The following is a 24,786-nucleotide window of genomic DNA, read 5'->3' as shown; positions in this document are numbered from 1 at the left end:
AATCCCTTATAACAGCAATCTGAAATAATCCCTTATAACTAGACGAACTATTAAGTCCTGTGAGAGATTTGTAACTTGTGTAATAATTTCTTTGAATACACCGTGTTTTTAGATTTCTTTGATATCCTCAAATGGTGAACACCTTTTTCTCAATTGGCGCCCGATGGGAAGGCAGGGGTCGCTCCCCTGGCTCACAAAAATGTATAGGTAATATAGCAAACCACGTATATTAAATACCAGATATACCGGAAGTGATACAGCAACCATGGAGATTCCCCTCCCTAGAAAATTTTCTTCGGGCGCCCCTATCTCTTTCTGATTTCTTTCTTATGCCATAAACATATTCATACTAAACTTATGCTCCTTATCATTTTAACATTAAATTTTTAAATATATTAGAATCATAGACAAAGCCGGAGCTACTCTAAATATTTAGTTAGTTTTCCCCTTAATAGAGTCAATGTATTCATAGAAATTAATTCAAAAGTATAATATTAGGAAAAACGTATAAAAGATTGTTAATGTAATGAGAGCATTCTCACGTATTAAATTCAGGTAGAGCGAAATTTTTCATAGTACATTTTGTTAGGTTCTAAATCACATTAGGATGGAACAAGTTAAAGAAGAGAGAACCTTATCTTCTTTCATTATCTTAGTATGAACGAATCGGTGACTCATAGAGCAGTTAAGAGATCGAATCGGTCGCTCATAGGACAGTTAACAGTTCCTGTCGCTAATAGGACTGTCGCAAGTGAGAAGACACCGATCCGAATAACCCGACCCAACAACCCTACCCGAACTGACCTGACTGACCCGACCCGACAACTCGACCCGAATAGCCTGACCCGACAACCCGAGCCGAGTTGACCCGACTGACCCGACCCGACCCGTAACCCGACCCGTTTGAGAGTACTAGTTGGTAAGAATCCATTCAATATTACCATATGAGATCCTTATGACCTCAGCTAAATGTCTGATGGTCACTCTTCGGACTGTAAATACAACATCTTGGGTTTTTTTTTTTTTTTTTTTTTTTTGACGTTACTCTTGGTGAAAGACATCGAAAGGCGACCTTCACGATGTTCATCTTCCGTTGATGTTCTGCCCAGTTTAAACTTCTTGCACCATGTTACAACTGTGAAATATGGAGGAGCATAGTCTCCCAATGTTTCCACCAAGTCATCGTGTATATCTTTTGTAAACATTTTATTTATTTTTAAAGCAAAGGTACTTGATGACAACACTCACTTTGTTTTTTTCCATCTTCGTATTACCAACAATTGTTCGTATTCAAATGAATGTATCTCTCAGAAATGATGACCCATGTATATATGTATTTTTACGGAGAACTATGGAAGGAACAGAGAAGCGAAATTATTTTCTTTTGATATTTATCTGTATTAAGAATTTCAGATTATCATTATTTTTGAATCACCCTTAGTATATACACTCTCCTAGAGACCGCATCGTTCAACGTATGTGGACCAAATTTTAAACTTAAGGTTTCTGTAATATTTCCATATAGAGTTTTACGAATTTTCTTTTTAAAGGTAATTTGTTAGAGGGTACAAATAAAAAATTGTGAGTTTCACGACAACAGCTATAAAGATGTTATTTATACTGTATTATCAGTATTATACTGTATACATCAATATTTCATTATAAAGCCTGTAATGTAGCATAAGTCATTTCTGACGAAAAACAACACAAGAGGTAGTTTATCCTTGTAGAAGAATTTCTTTTATAAACAAATATTTCACTAATAATGCTACAATATGGCGTAAACTATTTCTCAGAAGAAATCCACAAAGTTGAGTTTTTTTTTTTTTTCGGATAATTTTGTCATAAACTATTTAGGTGATTATTTTCATGGCCAAGTCATTTCTCACGAAAAAGAACTCAGAAGCTGGTTAAGTATGGTTTTCTTCGCATTAAACTTTCTGAATTTTGTTCCAATTTCATAAATACATGTTTCAGTGATAACTGCAATATAATATTTAAAACACCAGAGCTAGAAAATTTAATGCGGTAGATCGTATCTTCGATTTATTTATATTTTTACTTTCTGCATCTTCTCTATCTCCATGCTCCCATCATGATTCGCCATGTTTGATGTCAGACGATGATTGATTAGTTCTCAAACGACCGCTGGTTGTGATTTCCGTGCAGGAATCACACGTCTGTGGTTAGAATGTCCCCAGTTGTTTCCATAATTAAGTGGTCGCTGCTTTGATTAGCTTCTAATAATAGATACAAGCTTTAAGAGAGTCATGCTTATACGAACATGCAGATTGTACATTCTATGTTTTGGTTGCATTGCATTTGGATTTGCCTCGTGGTTGCATGCTGTAGCGAAAAATAGAAAACATTGAGATTAACCTTATAGCTCAGCAGTTGCGGAACTAAAAGCTTGGGGGCTCTCCCGCAGACAGCGAGAGGTGGGGCCCCTTCTCTAGGTTCCTTTTCATGATTTTTTGGCCCCTGATAGGTTGGGGCCCTCCCGCAATGCGGGGTCTGCGGGGCCCTTATTTACGCCCCTGTAGCTCAGAATAAAAATCAATTTTAAATTTTAAATATGGAATATGTAGTTCTCGGATAATCCAATTCAAATTATTAGTTAAAAAAAAAAGGAATAGACGTTTCTTGCTGGTCTATGCCACAATTAAGAGAAATTTGCGATTTTAAAGTATTCGGGCAATGCGATATATTATTGATTTTAGTTTGGCTATGCTGTCAGAAACCATTACGGTAACAAAACTTGGATAAAATGGAGCCTTCTTCAGAAATAATAATAATAATCTGTGAAACACAGCCTCTGTTTCCGGGATGCTTCTTAACCCCACCAAATTTAGTTCAGATTGATTAGTAGATACAAAAAAAAATCTAGAGTCTAACTATAAACTCCTGTAGGCTTACATTGGGAGCTAATAATAATAATAATACGTGAACTGAACTTAAAAGCTCCCGGCGTGCAAATCAGTGGAACACAATCTCTGTTGCCAAGCAAGCCAAGCGAGTCTCTCCCTGGCCGAGCTCGGCACAAAACATAGCGAGCTTTAGATCTATTCCTTAGACATATGGGCTATTTGGCTACCAAATTTGGTTTAGATCCAGCCAGTAGTTACCGAGAAATAAAGTACAACTCTTTAAGTCTGAGCATAGTAATTTTATTTGATTCGTTTTACTCATTAAACTGAAACTTAATAGATTAGTGCGTCATCCAATAAAAGTTCATACTTGTCTACCTAACTCTTGAAATCCTTTCACGAATCGTATTTACGGTGGAGATACGGTTATTTTCTGATGTCAACTCAATAAGAGGATTAATTTAGTTGTTATAAAACTAAACACTAACTTTTGGGACATCCTGTATATAGGAGTATCATATATACTTGTAGAACAAACGTAGAACCTAATTATGTTTGACGTCATCAGGAAATGAAAATTAGTTCTTCATTAAGATAAGTTTTCATAAATATTATATTTTTGCTTTCCTGATTCAGTGGGTCGATGAGGTGAACTATGACCTTTAGAATTATTTATTTACAGTTGTGGAGTCTTGTACGGAAAATCATTTGCGTTTTCATCCTAGAATTATCGATTGATGTTTTAATGGCTATGTATAAGGTTTCCACAAGTCTCGAGAACAACAGATCGCTATTGAACATGATTTCTCAACCCATCGTACGTGTACCATTGGTGATACGCGATCCACTGTGGGTGGTATGCATATGTGTTGACTTTTCAATCTGAATATAAAACTAAAATTTAGTTTCAAATTTAGTCAATAGATCTGTAATTTTGCCGGCCGTCATGATTTCAGAGGGTGGCCGCGGAAGGAAAATTCTCCCCGGAGCTACGAATTCCCTCCGGGGAATCTCTTCCTCGGCCCTCAACCTGAATTATTAGTATTTTGGGAATACAATTTTTACCTTATTTTATTGAAATTTCTCCTGGAGAAAATCTGAAATCATCACTGCCTGGGGTAAAGAAATCATGAGTTTCTAGAATTAAATTTGACTTAATGTTCTGTTTAATAAATATAGTGATACGTCAGTAGAAAGGTTGAGAACCCCTGCTATAGAATACAGGTTCTCATTTTTTTTTAAATATTGTATCTCCGTTTGTAAATCTTCACACGACCTTTATTAGCCCAGTAATATAAACGTCTTAGATTCGATTTGCGATGGGAGATGATTGGACAAATTACAGTCTTGAAGTTCAGCTTTCGTGAAAGCAAAATAGTGTGATGGCTGATCACGATACATTCGGCTTGCCCTATGCGAGGTAATCTTACATGCTGATCTGTGCACATAATAGCATTGGCTTAAGAGTCCCGTTATGCGAAGCTCACTTAAATGTCATAATATATAGATAAAATCCTTCATAACCTTGATGTTGAATAAGTACTAAACAAAGGATCTACAATATTACCAGTGTTTAACGAAAAAAAAAATGTTCATAGAGGTATACAGTGTGTTTCACGAATAACACTAAGGCCCGTCTCCTGAAGAAACCAAGGCAGATAGAAACATGAAACCGTTTGTAACCTTCAAGGGACACAAAACACAACATTATGTTGACAAGGAAAATCTCTCATGAGGGGTCCCCAAGGGGATTACGAGGGTAACTCCAAAATTTTAAATAGCAACTCCCATCGTATTGTACCTCTTTTGAAAGGTAATCACATGTAGAGACTAGTTCTGGAAACTGCATGTCGCTAGCGTGTCCCTAGCAACATGACGGCCATCCGTAAAGTACGGTCGAAGTACTTTCCACGCATAACACTAAGGTCCGTCTCCTGAAGAAACCAAGACAGACAAAAACATGAAACCTTTTGTAACCTTCAAGTTGCATAAAAGACAACATTATGCTTATAAGGAGAATTCCCCGTGAGGGGTTCCAAGGGTGTTACGGGTGTAACTCCAAAAGTTTAGGTAGCAACCCTATAATGTGGTACCTTGTTTGAAAGGTAATCACGTGTAGAGACCAAACCGTGTTCACAACTAACTCTAAAGTTTAGCGTAGGCCTAGTTCGGAACGATCGCACAACATACGTACCACACGTTTAGCACTGTAACAGTATTGCATATACAGAACATGCAAATTGAACTGAAACGGATAGAAAAGAGAGTACCATAATATTAACGAAAAAATTAATCCTCTGAGCCTCACACCACGGACCGCGCGTGTACTGAACACACGCGTTACCACTGCGCTACTGTCGAACTGCTATTCTTGCGGGCGAGGAGATGTAGTTCATGAAGACGAGCTGACGGTGGTGGCGCTTTGTTGTTGGACACACGTACTCACGTACTTGAGCAAAGTCACTCTGTTTAATCGTGTACCACTATCAGATGTTGTTTTCCGACCAACAGTGCGCTACATTACAACCCGGAGCAGTAGGTCTGAAGGCCGTACAAGTGTATTTGTGCTGGTGCGTTGACCCTGCCACATAGCAGACATAATGCTAGTCTCTTGAATACAGAATTGAAATTGTGTTACTCTTTGGTGCTTCGAATCGTTCGTACAGTGCAACAGCACGGTTATTCAATGAACAAAACGTACGCAACCCGATTAGTGTTTCTTCTGTGCGCCATTTATTACTCAAATTCTTTATAAAAGGCAATGTGACCAAAGCCCCAGAACCTCGAAACTCAAGCGTTGCTGCGGAAGAGACACAAATACAAATGCTAGCGGAGCTGATTGTGCATCCTCAAAAATCCATAACAAGCACTTTCCTGTTGGCTCAAAAGTGGCATTTGGTTGCAGACAAGGGTCTAAAAAGGCATATATGAGGATTTTTAGATAAATTGAATTAAAATTATGCCAAATGTTGTCTATTCATAAAAAATAACGTATAACAATAAAAAATACATATAGAGATACATCTTCAAAAAATTACATGGGGGCCAATATGAGCATTGGGGCCCAGGCCACCCAGGATCGGCGCCCTTGACTGTGACACTCATTACTACTTGTAACCTGGAGACTAAAGAATTAATATTGACGGATATAGGAGGAAGAATATAGATTGGTAAGATAGAAAGTGAGTCATAATGCCAACAAAATAATATCAAACTAACCATTAGAGTTAAAAAAATTAATTGTTACTTTACTATTGTAAATTATTACCACACTTACTCTCTTTTTCTTTCTTTTTTTTTTTTTTTAATAGGATCAGGAAGTTCATCTTGGTTTATGTATACCGAAAGCATGCACTTCAATTGACATAAAGTTTATTCTTGAAATTGGTGCCACGGAGGAATCAAAATGGTCTCCTGTATCTTTGGAAGTCTTAAAAATAAGAAGTTTACACGAGAAGTACTATATTTGGAAGGACAGCACATTTATTATAATGGGGTAAGTCACACAGTTAAGAGAGCTTTTTCGTAGTTATATGAAAGCATTTGGAGTGAGAGATCCGGGTTCAATTCTTGGTAGGAGCAATTCGAATTTCATGTTAAGATGTAGCTTCATGCCTCATATAGTTTCGTTACTCAATGGTACGCTATAAATTCCAAATCAACCAATCACCAAGCAGCAAAGTGTGGTTTTCGTTCAAAATTTATCTATTTTATTATTTATTTTCTTTGAGTTAAAGTCCCTTTTCGAAGATTTTGGTCTATAGCTTAATATGAGATCAGAAATTGTCGGGAATCAAACCACGAGTTCATAGTAATAAGAGCTAGAACTCTAACAAGGGCTTAATAATGTATTTTACTGTACGTTTATGTCTATGTACGTGCTACTTAAAAATACTTGTCTAAATTTGGAAGGTTAGTAACAGATGCCAAACTATTTTTTTTCGAAGTTTTGAGAAACATAGATCAAGAAAAAACTAATTTCAGAGATACTGCTGTTAAACGTTAAAAATATTATTTTATCTATGAAGCTAACAGCAATAATCAACGCAACATAGACAATTACAATAGTGAAACTGAAAACATTGGTCTAGCCACAAATACAATGTTCAAAATCACTTAATGTGTGTCTTAAGTAGAAGATCGGGAAAAAAATCTACGCTGTATTTGTTTTTAGATTGGTTAAATAAAGATCTTTTATTGATTAAAAAAAAACAATATAACAATATATCTTGATATAACATGGATCTTCAGAGTACCGGTACATCCTATTTATAACTTAAAAAACATATATGTGAGTAATGCTAATTCCTAATAGTAAACAATCAAGGTAATAGATGTCGCTACTTGTGCTATGTATCTGCTTGATGCCAATAGGTGCCGCTAGCGTCGAGGTAATTCGTATTAGCAGGTTGAAAATTATTGGGTGATGGTTTAGTTACAGCGCAATACAAAACTGTATTGTTTCGGTTTAATTATTTGAAAATGGATAATGATGATACTGAATATAAATGTGCTTTATTGTTTATTATTAGTACGAATAAAAAGTAGATATTTTAATTAGACATAATTTTAAGCTTTTGCGTACAGAGGGCAGAGGACTTTAGCGCAGCAACTAGTTTAGATAAAAATATGACCTGTACTATGAGAAAATCTATTTTGTAATTTTCTTTTCAACTACAGGAATATATATATTTTTAAAACTATCATTTAATGACGAATTATGTTTGCTTTCTTTGTGCTACAAAATCTCTGTATATACTGGACTTAGTGTTTGCACAAAGAATATCGTGAATATCTTTAAATACCAAGTAATTTATGAGATATGTTTTGAAATAGCTGGGTAATTGAATAACTTTTTAAACACTACCAATATGATCTTGCGGGTGTCTCTACCAGGAAATTTTATTGAACATTTCAGAAAGAGAATTACAAAATTCCGTATATTTTACACATACAACTTTTCCAGAAGCATAATTTCAGCTTATGCTTGGGTGACGAAGGGAGGGGGGCAAGAGCCTCTGCTATAAATTCTCATTGGCATATTATTATGCTATTGATTAAAATCTAATATAAATAAAATAAAGAGTTTGTTTGTCTGTGTGGCCTGCCGACCAGACGAGTGGACCGAGAATTACGAAATTTGGGTCCAGTCCCCAGAATAAGACGAAGCGTTTTTTTCAACTTTCGAACCAAGAGGGTCTCAGGAGGGGCGTTTACCGGGATATGTAAAAGTAGTAGAAAATAAGCGATATTAGTGTCGAATCCATAGTTTTCGCGCTCTCTGAGGTCAATGGTGAAACTCCGATCGCATTAACGTCGAAATTCACTCCATTCGGCTGCGGGCCGGGGGTCACCGGAGGGTAGGATACCGAGACATGTAAAAATAATCCAAAATGACCGATATTAGTGTCAAATCCATAGTTTTCGCGGTCGCTGAGATCAATTGTGACACTTCCATTATCGATGACTTTCAAATTCCGCTACCATTGTATGCAGGCCGGAGTTCACCTGCAAGGGGGGGGGGTACCAAAACATGTAAAAATAATCCAGAATGACCGATATTAGTGTCAAATCCATAGTTTTCGCGGTCGCTGAGATGAGGCGTTGACTTCCAAATACAGCCCCCATGCGAAGAATGAGTATTTCAGCTTGTGTTATATAAATCTGAAACTCATTGGAGATATTACCCTCCCTGAAGCCCCAAACGACGACCCTGACCTTTTCTTCCTTTATTTGATTTTTCCTTAAATATATCACATGGAAGGGTAATACATGCAATAAACCTGCTATCCGAGCAACACAAACAGTAAGCTCAACAGTGGTAAAGGGATAGCGAACGTTATACGTAATTTGCCGCTTTACCGACTAACTCAACTGCCAACATTCGCCTTACGTTGTTATTGACCATTTTGCAGAGGATTTGCCAACTAAATCAACTGCCAACGTTGCCCTACGGTGTAATTGGCTGCTTGGTCGAATATTTGCCAACTACGTCAACTGCGAACGTTGATCCTACATTGCCAACTACGTCAACTGTGAACGTTGATTTTACGTTGTAATTGGCTGTTTGGTCAAGCATTTGCCAACTACGTCAACTGCGAACGTTGATCCTACATTGTAATTGGCTGTTTGGCCAAGCATTTGCCAACGTAAACCTTACAAAGGATGTAAATTTGTGATAAGGTCAATCCCTTGGATAAATGAAGGCAGATTGTTGGCTTCATATATTTTAAGCTACGTTAAACCAATGTACTATTCAACTTTGTTATTTCTGCAAATTAGAATTTCTCATCCATATACCGATCATTAACCTACATAACACCAACCAAGTATGCTGCTATTAAAGATTAATTTGAGGCTAAACTTTAAGTAAATTGTATGTGTATTTTATTTCCGCAATCAAGAAACTAATTCGTCTCTCTAGTATGATTGTCATTTTAAACGAAGTTGCAGGCAAAGTACAGAAAACATGCATGCTGGTACCATTATATTGTATCACAATAATGTACTGTTCTTTTTTCAAACGGAAGATAACGGTACACACGATATATTTAGAACCATCCGTCTATATTGTGTATTACACTAAAATTTTACCTATTCAACTATTACATTAAATTGAAGGGGAAAAAATTCAATGTAACATGTAGTTCAACTTTCAGCTGCTTGAGGTGCTACTGTCAGGGTTTCATCGAGCTTACTTCTGACATCTGGTGTCAGAATTTAGAACTAAATACAAATCACTTTGAAGTAATAATATCGTATGGATAGGGAAGTATAGATTTTCGCACGAAGTTCTGTAACATACAATCATCTCGGGCTCTAATGCCACAAAATTTAATAACATTCAACCTTACTTTTGAGGTCTTAGGTCAAAGTTTAAAACTAAAAATGAATCATTATTCGTTAATAATCATCGTAGCATACAGAACTTTAGCACGAAACTTCTGTAATATACAGGATGTTTAAAATATTACTGTAGAACGTTTGGGACTTGGGAGGCAATTCTAATTGCGAAAATAAACAAAAAAGATCTATCAGAAGTGTGGTCGAAATAGGCTTTTCTGTATTACGAGCAGTACCGCCGCTATAGGAGTGACAAAAAGGTGGGATTCCTCAGGCGGCATCGTCTGCCCTCGATTCTCCCAAATATGTTACGTTGTAAGGTAGACCAAGTAATATAAAGAATAGCTGCACTCTTAATAAATTACTCTGCCCCACCGCTAAGAAATTAAAGCTGGCGTCATCACCGGTTACGAGTTACAAAAGGAATTTAAAAAAATAACTTTATAGCCAAACTTAAATTCAACTCAACTTTTTTTTTTTTTTTTTTTTTTGGAAAGAATCACTAATAGGTGATTTCCATCAGCTAGCGATTTCTAATTCACATACAACACATCAGCACATCACTAGGGCCATTACCGTTGTTAAACTTACTGCTTTTTATTTCACTGAAAATTAAAACATTTTTCTTTATGGTAGCTCCCCAGTTATACGCACGACACAGAATTAACATAACATTACCAGCATCATCTGGTTTTCCCAAGATCAGCTATGCAAATACACTGTTAAAAATGGTTTCTTAAATTCGAGAAAAAAATCATCGTATTTGAGAACATCCGTTTCTTACCTGTGCACCGAGTAATACATTCTTAAATGTGAGATTTCGATTTTCTCAAATCATTTTGAGAAATAATGACTCAAATGCGAGGAATTATGTCTCATTTCTGAGGGTGGAAATGCTTTCTCAAATTTGAGAAAAAATGTATTTTTTCTTAAAATTGAGAAACTAACATTTGAGGAAATGAGACGTATAACCCCAATTTTGAGAAACACATTTCTCAAAAAGATTTGAGAAATATCTTCCTCAAAAGCGAGAAACGGTGCACAGAAACGGGATTCTCAAATACGAGAAGACGTAAAAGGATATAAACAAAATATAAACATGAAAAAAAAATCAAACTATTAGTACACCCAGAATTTATATTAAATAAACACCTACAGTTATAGATATTGTTTAAAACATAACACATTTAAATCTTCACTTCAACTCAAGAAAATTCCACGAATACCACGATGACTTGTATTTTAGGTGCGTTACTTATTCCTACTGAATCAGACAGTTGAACATTTTCCTTTTTATCACTGTCCACTTTGTCGAGAGTTTTCTTTTTTATCGACGTGGTTTACTCAAGATTCTCCCGTTTCCTTCAACATTATACCAACTTCTTGATAATTCAGATTCAAGAATTATCCGTCTACTTCAGAATAACGGCAACAATTTCTGCTAGAGTGTAACGTCCCACGCTTATGCTACGAAGCTCAGGGAGACCTTATGATGATAATGAGCAAAAATGCTGTAATGAAGAAAGTGAGGGAATCCCGAGAAAACACACATAAGATGTTTACTCACACTGCCCACTTGACGGAGGTGGAATCAAACTAGGGACCCCATGCATCGGATGCTAGTTCTACCACTGAGTCATCGCAGTCCAATATGCCTACTTCTCTACCATAAAAAAGTGTCCTACATGAGAAAACACCGTGTTTGAGGGTTTTTCCAGGATTCTTCAGTTTCCTCCAGAAGAAACTTATACAGGAATTTATTTCGGAGGGGCTCCAAGTTCAATACGAGGACAAATTGTATTAAAATATGTAAAATTGCCCGTAAAATTAGATAACATTTACATAAAAGTAGCGATTTCGGGGAAGGTCTGGAGTTCCAGGACTCACTCCTACCTTCCACCTTCTTCATTACGGCAGGGTCATGCGACAGTTTCTGCCCCTGTTGAAACTCCTCTGCTAAGGATTCAATTCAGATTGAAAACAAGGACACAAACCCATGCAAAAACTGTCAAGAAACCTACGTCCACGTTTTCATTACACCATTATTATCCATCTCTATCACTGCCTCTCTTAGCCTTGGAGCACAATCATGAGACGTTGGATTAAAAAATAAATGAAATCTTTGATTTTTACTTCCCACAGTTGTGTCGTGTAGGCTAAAGGAGACGATGATGATGAGAATGAAAGAGATAGTGGAATAAAGAAAGTGGGAAGAAGTGGGAGAACCTCGAGAAAACCTATGCGCACTGTGTTTATCCACCAGAAAGCTCACTTGCCGCGAGCTGAGAATCCTGGGATCAAAGCAACGGCCTCATAGCACCAGAGGTGAAAGCTCTATCACTGAGCTACCGCAGCCTCTACGTTAAATCAAGAACAAATGCGTACAGTACTATGCCACAAATAACCTACAAACGTGTCATTAAAACGATTACTGGTGGTGAAAAAAAGGAGACCAATCTATGCTCGGTGGTCAGTACGAAGTACCTTTGTATTACAATTCCATAATAATAAATCGCACGTTGTTCTGTAACGCTGTTTCTAACTACATAGATGACTTATGTATTCTTTGTTTCCATATATAAGCTATTTTGCACATTATAACGAATGGCGAAGAGCGTAAAACATTGACATTCCTCCCCGTTCTATTGTAATATAGAAAACAACGTGCCCTACGGGGCTCTAACCTGCCTTCACTTGTTATTGCTGCACTCGTTATTATGTAAATTGAGTACTGAGCTTTGATACATAAAGGAGCCAACCTGACTGCTATAGCCTATATAACCTGTATGAGGGGGTCAGCGTTCTACGCCCTAACGAATGTCTACAATAACTTTTAGTCTATGGTAGTATGTTATAATTCACCCAAACTTACGTTCGAAAGTTGATATGTAGACACCTATGTTGCTCCTTGCCGCTGTCACATGGCATGTATCCATACGCCACCTCAGCTGCATCACCTACTGCGTACTCATATCCATTCGCACTCTGCTACAACTGAAAACCTTTATCTCGTTTCCTGAATAGTAATTGAGCCCTAGCAATATTACTCCCTAGTAAAACATAGTAATATTATTTCGGTAAGATTGTTACCGTAATTTTTTAATCATCTATGATATTGCAAATCACGCACTATTTCATTCTCATTTTTAAGAAGTGAGAAAATCTCATAAATGGGAACCTGAAAATTTGCCTTGAGCTCACAAATGAAAACACATTTGCAAATAATGAGACATTTTTTCTCAAATATGAGTAAACATTACTTATTTTGTTTTGAACTTGCATTTTTCTCATTTCTGAGCAAGGAAATTTTTAAGAGTGTACTGACCAAATTGGTAGTGGAAGTTGTTCAATAAAGGGACACTTTTAAAAAGTGTTTTACTGAAATGCGAATATTTGTGCAAGGTTAAAGCAAGAAATAAAGATTTTGAAAAGAGCACTTATTAATAATGATTAACGCAAACGCCCGACAGCGGCGAGCGGCTCTGACCTCTATGTAACTGTAGAAGAGTCTTTTCACGCACGTGCGGTTTCACTGTTATATCAAACCAAAGGCCCATGCAAATTCTCCCTCGTTCCCCCCAGGATCGGCCTCCCATAACGCGCGAGAATACTACTGAGCGCATGGGATCATGGCAACCCAGATAGCACAAATACTTGCGGCAAATTTTTGCTTCGTTTAGTGGAGCAAACAATCTGAAAGTTTGCGAAGGCAAAATTTCTTAATATTTATTAAAAGCTTTCAATATGATCTACAAATTTTCGCTGATTTGTAAAAATAAATTCACCACTGCAATTAACTTGCATCTTTTTTGAAAATATAGCGTTGAAATTTTGCTCTCGCAAACAGTTTGCAACTCTGTAAAAAACTTGTTTCGAAAAACTTGCTGAAAGCAAATATGTGATGATATTACCGAGTGCGCGCAAAAACCAATACACTAGAGGACTCCAGAATAAACTCACTGGTCTCTTATCAGATGTTTTTATTGACCCAGGCTGCCGGACGTTATTTTGTGAAAGTGTTTGAGAGTAAGTACAGGGATATGATCGTTGAGTAAGTAGATAAATTGCGATATTCTTTGTCTGTGCGTTTATCGTTTAATGCTTGCCACTAAGAAAAGACGGATCCACATTATAAAAATTTTGATGTTTCATAAAGTTAGGTTTCACTTTATAAATTTGCAGCAAACATTACCTGATACATTTGCAGCAAACATGATCTTGCGATTGTGAAAACACTTTCTGCAATGTTGCTGCAAACCTTTTAATATTTTTACCAAATTTATCAGCTCATTTTCGGAAATTTTGTCAAAGAAAATTTGCACAAAATATTTGCAGCAAAGTCCTGGCAAACTTTCTTGCTGTGCAGTCGCAAACATTTCGTTTGTATTGGCAGATGTTTTCATTTTTTGAGGCAACTTTGCTGCAAACTCAGCCAGCGTCAACTTCGTTATTTGCATTGAACTTTCGGCAAATTTTCCCATTTGAAAAGGCAAGTTTTTTGCAAACTTTTTAGTTTGCCTTTGCAAATTTTTAAACATTTTAAAATTTTTTTCTGTGCTATCTGGGAACAGACGTGTGTTTGAGTTATCGTTCGTTATATATACAAAAATATCGTTCTTAAATAGAGGAAAAAATTGATCACTGAACTTGTTCATGAAGAGAAGTGTTTGTGAGCCATACTGTGTTCACTGTGATTATGATGAGAGGTGTGTTGATTATTTATTGGTCACAGATGTGTTATCCATGTTATCCATGCTAAATTGTTACGCAATTTTGGTAGCAATGCGCGTGGTAAGAAAATACGACCAGCTAGCGGGAAAGAAAGTCATATCTGATTTTTGTCGTTCCCTATTAGTTTTATGGTCGATGTATATATTTTAAACCCTTAAACACGGAAAGTTCAGTATAACAGGAACATACGGTAAATCCTATTTACAAGTGGCAGTATTTATTTCAATATCTAAATACAGGGTGTCCACGAAGTCCTGGAACCATTAGAATGAAACATAGCTCGTAAACTATAGGAAATAGAAATGCGGTTTTTGGCAACGTGTTCTACAACTCTCCAAGTTTTTAGAAACAGGTAGCGTAATGGACTTGCCGCGAAGTGGACGACCAGGTGTGGCTCAAGAAGTGATAGACAACGTGCAAGCGGGATTTCAGCGCAGCCCTACAAAATCGGTCCGTCCTGCATCACGCGAATTGCATATCCCGAGATCAACAATTAATAAGGTCCTCCACAAGTGGTTACAACTGCATGCTTACAAAGTGCAAATTACGCAAGCTTTGGATCCAACTGACCCTCAGCGGGTTGACTTTGCTGCTTGAATATTGTCTTGACGTCCTGAAGGCAGTGAGCAGGGCGCGAGTGGAAGTGTTGTAATTGTGAATGAAACTTGGAGAGTTGTAGAACACGCTGCAAAAAACCGCATGTTTTTATCTGCTATAGTTTACGAGCTATGTTTCATTCTAATGATTCCAGACCTTTGTGAACACCCTGTATATTTGTAACTATAGGATGATAATAAAGAAACAGATTTGTTTCGAAATTAAGGAAATTAGAGAAGTAATTCACTGTACAACTTTTTCAAACTATGACGAGTTACATGATGAATTTTTGATAGTGTAGAATACCTACCCTTTTATTAATCTTTTAGTTTATTGATTCATATGAGAAATTATTTTTCTTTTTTCTTTGGAATTCGAATGGTTTTGTTTTACTGATTTCTTCTTCAAATCAATTTAAATGTCCATATATTACGTTTCTAATATATATAAACGTAATATTTAATCAAATTTAATTTAATTGTGTCGCCAATCAAATTTAATTGCAGTAATTAATTCAAATTAATTTTTAAAAAAGATTCGGATATAGATTTCTGGGCTTTCGGCATCTATGGCTATGTTCGGCCGTCCTGTATGAGGAATGACATCTATCGGCGATCACATTATTCGAGGAAAGAGAAGGAAGAAAGGATTGAGGAAGGAAGGAAGCGGTCTGGGATCTCTATGTTAGGTATCATCCTGGCATTTGCCTGGCGAGAATGAGGGAAAACCCAGGAAAGCCTTACTCAGGATGACTGGCCTGAAAAGCTTTTACACTCTTTCGACCGAGTGTTCCTACCGGGAATCGAACCTGGGACCGCTCCCACCAAAGATGAGAGCGTTAGCGGCTACGCTACGCAGGGCCATATGTCAACTAAACTGTTATTTTTTATTTTTATTTTTATTTATTTATTTATTTATTTATTTAGTTTCTTTAGTTGTTCTTGGAGAGGCACGTTCAGTTCATGGGCGCTTCACTCTGTTTCGGAATAAGATAACGTTAGCTTTCAGAAGTACTTTGCATCTTCTCCGTTTGGCGGTAGCGTCGTAATGATTGAACTGTATGGTCTTGTAGTGTAGTGGCATCTGACGGCAGCAAGGAAAACTATTTACTGACAGTGAGCTTAATATACGAAGATTCCTCAGCGCAGCTAGCGATAACTATTAGCCTGGCTGTGAACTATTAGAAATTAGCTTGACTGACACTGGTTTTGTAATAAGTAGAGACCGGATGTTTAGGCACTATAAACTTGGAAAATAGGCAGGCAAATAGGCACTTAAAATTTAAAAAATAGGCAGTAAAATAGTCATTAAAATGTAACTCGAAATAATGAAGATAAATACTCAATACCATTAAAAAATAGATTCAAGTCATAGATAATGTTCAAAGAATATAGAAACATACCTGTTTGTTAAATAATATCTTCTTTTACTGTGTATACAAAAACGAGGTATGTTATGTATTGCACATACTGGGTGAATCTGAAAGATGTGCACATACTTCGGGAGGTGATTCGGGACATGAAAAGAAGACAAAAAGTGCTGTTGCCTGTTGTCGAATTCTGCGTCGTGTTCGAGTGATAGGGGTGTCAAATTGGAATCGAAATCGAATCCTGACAATTGGAACGGGACATAAAGATGCGCACATACTTCAGATGATGATTCGTGAAATTTAAGAGGACTTTTATCTTCTTTTCATGTCACGAACCACCTCCCGAAGTATGTGAACATCTTTGTTCATCCTGTATATATAAATTGGAACGTACCACGAGCTTGTGTTTACAAACACATAATATAAGTAAATATGTGTGTATTATGTTACGTAAATTATATATTTTCCCAATGAAGGCTTATTTTGCAGAAAATGCATAGAATAGGCAATATTAGGCACTAAAGCAATTATTTAGGCAGTAAAGGTCGAAATAGGCAAAATAGGCAAAATAAAATTGGCTTAAATCGAAACTATAACCCCCATATAAACTTTAAAACGTTATTTTTAATCATATCTTTAATATTAAAGAATAGGCATTTTGCGTAACATCCGGTCTGTAGTAATAAGGATTAATTTAGGATTGTCTCGGAAGCTAAGCACTTACTGGAAACAAACATGGCTAGAAAAATCAGATTGCTGTATCTATTAATGATGGGACGTGAACTTCATTTTAAGCAACTGAGGTTAATGGGCCCGAGGAGCTGTCGGGGGAGAGGGAAAGAAGATTAATCATTTACTGATTTAATTGCAGTTTAAATTCTCTTTTCGGCGCAGAAACTATATGAGAAGATACTTATTGCTGAAACAGTACACTTTGTGGTGGTCAAGATTAATAATTATGGTTAATAACGCATGTAAACACAGTGCAATTACTTTTTTTCCGCCGTGGCCCTGCGTAACGTAGTCGCTAACGCTTTCGCATTTGGTGCGAGCGATCCCGGGTTCGATTCCCGGTGGGGACACTCGATCGAAAAGATGTAACAGCTTTTTCAGGGTTGCAACCCTGAGTGAGGTTTTCCTTTAGTTTTCTCATTCACACCAGGCAAATGCCGGTATGTTACATAACATAATAATACCAGGTCGCTTCCTTCCTTTCCCATTCCCTCCTTCCTCTTCAATTTCCCGGGCAGTGTGATAGCCGAGGAACGTCATCTCTCATATGTGTGATGGCCTAACATGGCCATAGATGTCGAAAGCTCAGAAATCTAATTCCTAATCTCTACTTTTTCTGTCATCCTTTTTTACTCATAAGTCTACATGCTATCTTTTACATGTGAAAAACTGTACTTAGTCATATATGTGTATATTCCTACCTATTAACCATACTTCAAGGAAATTGGCATATAAATTTGACCTACGACATATTTAAAAGCAAAATTAACTAACATTGCTCCGGTAATGAGGAGACTTCAGACGTGGAGACCTCATTTCTTTGCTATGCTATTTTAATGGAAGGTACAGCAGCTCTTATGAAAGGGTTGAATCCGATTAGGATTTTAGATTTCTGGGCTTTCGGCATCTAGGACCATTTAGTCTGTCCGTTTGAGGGATGACGTCCCTCGGCAAGCACACGATCCGGGGAAAGGGAAGGAAGAAAGGATTGGGAAAGGAAGGAAACGGTGGGGGCATTTGCCTGGTGTGAATAAGGAAAACCCAGGAAAACCTCATTCACGGTGGCTGGCCTGAAAAAGCGTGTTACACTTTTTCGAACGTGTGTCCTTGCCGGGAATCGAACCCGTTACCGCTCGCACTGAAGGCGAGAGCGTTAGCGACTACGCTACGCGGGGCCACAGGTTGAATCCGAAAGGAACCTTTTGGCATTTATTACTTAAAACGAAAACCATTGGTGTAACTAGAAGATTTTGCTAGGGGGACCATGGCGCCTTCTGATGACTGAAAATGCCTTGTGTAATAGTAGTTTCATTTTTAGTTACAGTACATTCCGAATACTATTGCCCACGAGAGAAGATTTAAAGCTGTCTCGTCACAAAAAAAAAAAAAAAAAAAAAAAAGTTTTGGAACAGTACTACTTTACCTCGAAAAATACAACTGTTTCAATTGAAGGAGATTTATCTTGTCTTCTGTAGGGCTACCACCACTTTCTTTTACCCTTAAAAATGTCCCGGGCAGGTCTTTACAAAAAACATAAAATCTCCCTTTTTTAAAATGGGTTAGAGAGTTTACTGACAACTATTTCAGCTTCAATGCCATATGACAAAGGAGCATTCCGATTTGGTGAATTCAATTGCTGAAAATGATTGCTAGCACTGGATTCACGGTGGGAGATAAATGAGGGCAATATGCGAAGATAGAATGTAAAAAATGTCTAGAAATGTCATGCTAATTTTGAAATGAATAGAGGAATTGAGGTCAAATGCTGGATATGAGGAATACATATAGAGCTCCACTGAATAGGCGTAATGTGAATCATTGGGAACATTTCAAAAACCGTCATGTTGAAACTAGCGCAAGAAGAATATACAGAATAAGCGGCATGTGGCATATGCATTTCCCACCCTGTATACGGTCTGCCACTAAACACCCTCTCTTTCTCTGTTTCTTTTGGTGCTGAATTCAGTGCTAGCAATCATTTTCAGTAATTGAATTCACCAAATCGGAATGGTCCCTTGTGAGCTTAGTAATGCAGATAAAAATGATTGACAGGTTTAATTGGAATTTTCTGTTGATTTATGAGACACTTCCTTACTGAACTTTTACAAACTTTATTTACGAACACATATAAAAAATAACAAAATATTTTAATGTGATTCTAATACCTTCGCTATACTTTAAAATTATGACAATGTTAGTAATGCACAATGCAAAAGAAAAGTTTAGTAACTTATGTTTAAACAAGATGTGATTGTTACAGATATAAATTTCAATTGAAAATTGTATATACAATAGATGCTGACCTGAAACACTAGGTTGCATTAATTAATTTCGTAATCAGCATTGTGAAAGTAATTCAGTTGTATAAATTATGTTGTTCTTTTGCTATGTCATTAAGAGGGTTTCTCCAGTATTTTTATACAGGGTGTTTCAAAACAACACTGACAACGTTTAGGAAGTGATTCCTGACACTAAGATAAGAAAAAAACTATAGACCAACCTGGGTGTACAAATACTTCCTTTCGGAGTTATAGGCTGCCGAAAACATGAAAAAATGAACTTTAAAGGTCCATAGCTCCAAAACTATGGGATCTACCGTAGTCGGGTCATGACTTCACTTAGGAAGTAATATGTGCCCTATCCAAATATCCATGTTTCAGAATCCTGCGGTATTTCCGCAATAACTCTGTGATACAGTAGCGTTCTTAGTTTGCAACACTGCATAACAAATGTGCGATTGTAAGTTTTCTTTTAATATGTAGATTTGAAATATATGTAGTAACTTGACGTAGTGCCATTTGAAAAAAAATCGATTTTTGTATTGGGTGGGTTGGCAACACGCATAACCTCGTGGTATTACAGAATATGCTAAACAATGTCTTCTTGCTCGCGTTCTGTATTTATTAGTTTAAAAGTTACAGGGTCGTATCAAGATAAGTGGTCCACCCAGTATATATATATATATATATATATATATATATATATATATATATATATATATATATATATATATATATATATATATATATATATATATATATATATATAGTGGGTGTTAATGAACTATACCGACAAACGGTAAGAGATGATTCCTCACATCAAAACGAAAGAAAAAGTGTCCATATGGACCTATGGCGAAAAGTGCATAGTTTCAGAGCTAGGGCTGTCCAAAGTCGCGAAAAAGCCAAATTTCAAGAGGCCCTATTTTGAAGTTGAGAGACTGTGAATGGTGATCCTTATCTGCGTAAAGGAAGTCACCCATACGCAATCCAAAAATGCATATTTCATTAATGTTCAATCGGTGTACAGAGTATTTCGTGCAGGGTGAAATTTCCAGGCATGCCATCAACCGAATTTTGAGACATGCTCTGATTTTATGATCGGTCCATAGTAGGCAAACGATAAGTCGTGGTAGGAGTGAACACGGAGTCGTTTGACGCGATGTCGTAAGTGTTAAGGATCGTCAGCAGCACGGTCTCTCGTACTCGGGAAAACGCATGCTGCTATGTTTTATTTCACACTTGTAAGTGAAGAAAACGTGAAATATACCGTGAAGAAATACACGCGTTATTCCGAACACAAAGAAACATGGAACTGCCTGTTCCTAACACTTCCACCTTCCCTCCGAAGCATTGGATGTCCATTATTGTCAAGGCTTAACTCCTGCCTACTTTGGACCCCATTTGAAATCAGGGTATATCTGAAAACACTATTGAGAGCATATCTGAGAATTACACCCTGTAGGGAAAAACCTTTATACCAATTGCCAATTGATGAAATATGCACTTTTGGATTGTGTATGCGCGGCTTCCTTTACGCTGATAAGGACCAGCATCCACAGTTTCTGGAATTCGAAATAGGGCCTGTTGAAATTTAGCTTTTTCACGATTTTGGATAGCCCTAGCTCTGAAACTATGCACTTTTCGCCATAGGTCCATATGAACTTTTTCTCTTATTTTGATGTGAGGAATCACCTCTTAAAGTTTGTCTGTATAGAGGAAATTGTACTTGGAAATATGGAAAACAATACAATTTTTACATTAGTCACAGCAAAATTTGAAACTATATTTGAAACGTCGCTTATACTTGGCCCCCCTTGGAAACCACAACATGGGCGACCTTGTATTTGTGTGTGTGTGTGTGAAATCTGAAAGTCCGTCATCGTTTCGTCTCGTCTCGTGGATAACATTAATTCTGAACCCTCTCCTCGTGACCCTTGCACTATGCTTGGAAATTTAACAGCATCTTTTCTTTACCTATTTTAGATTTCATCTCCGGATTTGAAAGTTTCAATTTGAGACACTATAACACAGCCCAGCAGCGCAGCGACTTTATAATATTCAGGTTTTAAAACCACATATAGGAAATTAAAAAAAAAAAAAAAGTGAAGGACAAAGTAGAATCAGAAATAAATATATAAAATGCAAACATGACACAAAATCGTTTTGCATGAACTGTGATAAACTTAACATATTGTCATCCAATGTAAACTTTCGGTAGGGGCAACGATGTTTAGGGTGTTCTTGCCCTTTTTCGCTACGCCTATATGTAAAATATTCAATTTAACGCTCATTTTTTTTGTTGTGTTATACCTAGAAACATATTTTTGTGCATAAATTTTAAATTCTAAAATTTCTAATTTTATTCCTTTTTCTGTATAGATGTGTCTGCATTATAGTGTTTGTTTTGACATTTGGAGGAACTATTTACGACCTCAAGAGAAATGGAGTAGCGGATGCAAATACCAAGAAAGGGAAATCCATTGTGGTGAATGGATGGTGTAACAAAGAACAACTTAACGGACACCATTTGAAGCCAATAGAAAACGGTGTAAAAGTAAATGCTATTTTACAAAATGGTTTGGATGCTCACAATCCTTGGAAATTGAAAGGTAAATTCGTAATTTAAGAATGTTATTACAACAGTAATTTATTTATTTATTTATTGAATATTATAATAACAAGGGACAATCATATATTGATTGTGATTAGGCAAATTTATAATTTTGGATCAATTCAGGATGTATCTCTAAACTTTTCATTCGATTTCAAAGTGCCAAAGCTTAATAACAGCTAATCGTAATTGAATGAAAGAGGGAATGTTCAAGTTCCGTTTTGTTGGCAGAAGATGGCACTAGTGTGCAGAAACAACGCACTCCTGTATAGGTTAATTCACCTATAGTGTGCCGTTCCCATGCCGTGGTCCACGAAGTTTCTTAACAGACTTTGACACTGAACATTCATTGTGTTTTTCTTTTTTTAATTCACACATGACGTGCCGTGTCCCGACAGGCCGGCTTAAAGAGAAACCAGCCCGGTCGTGGCTCGTCGGCCACGATCCTTCGGCTTTTTCTTCGGAGCACAAGAAGCGACACGAAGTTGTAATCTTAACATCTGCCGCCAATTATAATTATCAGTTAACTCGCTAACACTCCTCAGTAAAGAGTTCAATTATCGACTTGATGCATGCCAGAGAAGTCCACATTGAATATTTGTGAACTGAAAACTTTTGAGTAACCAAAGCTGGATTTACCTAAACTTTGAACCTGGGAGTGCATATTGGAAGAAAACTTAATAAGGAAGATGAAAAATATTCCAAAGGTAAATAATAATAATAATAATAATAATAATAATAATAATAATAATAATAATAATAATAATAATAATAATAATAATAATAATAATAATAATAATAATAATATAAATTCAGAGTAAATGCCCTCCAAGTAATAATTCCTTTAACAAGTCTCTTAGTTTAATCATTGGTGAAAGTGAGGGGAACTTCAACATTGTACTTCCAGTTGACATTTCCGTAGACGCGGGCGCGTAACACTGTTATGCTGGTGCGCGACGTGCCTTTGCGCAGCGCTTCTGCACACAGAAGCCTTATATTACAACACCCTATCACAATACTAAAATTCATTAAAATTGCTACAAAGATGTTGGAAAAATAGGTATAAAATAAGTTTTTTTTTTTTTTTTAACTTGCTATTGTGTTAACATTTTGTACGTTGGGTTGAGGACCGGCAAACACCTTTCGACTTAGAGTGGCAAAACATTAAATCCTGGATGTAACTACAATTATTTTGCATTCTACAAATTCTTGTTTAAAGTCAATACACCACTTTGAAATCGGATAATATACGTATATGTGCATGTGAATGTATTTGAATACTTCCTCTTTCGAATTGTAGGCGTTCCGTTCAAATATAATTAACCATTTCCAAGCTATAATACTTTGAAATCAAGCGAATACTTTAGAAACACCCTGCATAATCCAAATCCAAAAATACAAAGTTACTGTGCTTTTTTTTTTTTTTTTTAATAAGTCTGATTCACTAGATGCAATTGTTTAAATAGAGTGGGCTGCGGTGGCTCAATGGTAGAAGGTTCACCTCTTCTGCGTGGGATCCTTACCAGTCCACGCCAAGTGAACTTTGTGGTGGACAAACACCGTGTACGTTGGTTTTCATCGTCATCATCCATTTCATCAACACCGTCTCCCTTAGCCTGGTGTATATTCGTGGGACGTTAAACTTCATAAATAAATAAATTTAAATAGGGTGTAGATTTTTCATATCTAGCGTGTGTTATTTTAAATGTACAACACAATTAGAATTTAATTTGGGAACTGAATATGAATAACCTGATGAGATACAAATATCATCGCTACACTTCTTTGAAAGAGGGAAAATATTTCTGTTATTTTTGAGTTCTGTTTCTTTCTCATCATTCATTGATTTCTTTTTTAAAAATCAATTACAGGAAGAATATTTATCAAATTTGGGATGGTGAATAGACCTTTATTTGCTTAGTATACATATATGAAATACTATGTTATGCAAGCTTAGAGAGCAGGAGGCCTTAGAGTTCCAGACAAGCTAGAAGACTTGGGTTAGGCTAAGGTCTCTCAGAGCTCAAGAATAAGCTAAGGGAGGTGTGTTGACTAGCCAAGGCCGATATTGGTTAGGGTTATTCTTGGAATTTTATACCTCCTCCTGGATAGCAATGGTGCCAGTATTCTTCTTCCATCACGTGATTACAATTATTTCTGTCGTCTGCTTAGTGTAGTAGCTTGTAGTAAACAGCATATGGTATTATTTAAAAATAAAAGCACATATTGATGTTTATGAAGAGAACTATGTGTTGGATATTAGAACATAAAATTTTATGTCATGCAGACCTTTGATTATAAGGTCTTTGGCCATCAAATTTGGGTTTGAACTTAGTGAAATGAAGGCATTTTGTAAAATCGCGATAAAACACATCCGATCTTGGCCAAACCTTAATTTGCGTTATATTGGATAGATAGATGTAAAGCAACCTTGTGAACACATTAACTTCTGTAACTGGGATTGAATTTCAATGACACTTTGCTGATACATTGGGTGCCTTAATACTGCGGTCCAGTTAGGCGATGGGTGTCGTGGGTGCAACGGGGAGCTAATCCCTTTTCTCATATACACGTGGCAATGATCATGGAGCTAGAAAGACAGAATAAGCCACTCGCAAGCTTTTGCACAACTGAACGCAAACGAAAGCGGGTCTAATTTCTGAACCATGTGTAGCTTTTGAGATCTAGCATGAAAAATATCCAAACATTTAATTTTTTCCGCGCTATGACCATCGTCACGCAGTGCTTTCATCG

General features: G+C 36.7%; 1 protein-coding gene across 1 annotated transcript in view; it reads left to right on the top strand.

The window, feature by feature from the left end:
* LOC145690161 (O-acyltransferase like protein-like) overlaps window positions 1-24,786 on the top strand; it is a 186,092-nt gene that overhangs the window by 111,572 nt on the left and 49,734 nt on the right. Inside the window, exons 3-4 of the mRNA XM_081764781.1 lie at window positions 6,179-6,363; window positions 21,801-22,030. Of these exons, the coding sequence (XP_081620907.1) occupies window positions 6,179-6,363; window positions 21,801-22,030 (415 nt within the window). The remainder of the gene's footprint in view (window positions 1-6,178; window positions 6,364-21,800; window positions 22,031-24,786) is intronic.

Source organism: Thermobia domestica, chromosome 7, assembly GCF_964235325.1.
Source record: "Thermobia domestica chromosome 7, izTheDome1.hap1.1, whole genome shotgun sequence".
Taxonomy (NCBI): domain Eukaryota; kingdom Metazoa; phylum Arthropoda; class Insecta; order Zygentoma; family Lepismatidae; genus Thermobia; species Thermobia domestica.
The sequence above is the reverse complement of the archived record's forward strand: the minus strand, read 5'-3'. Positions and strand labels throughout refer to the sequence as shown.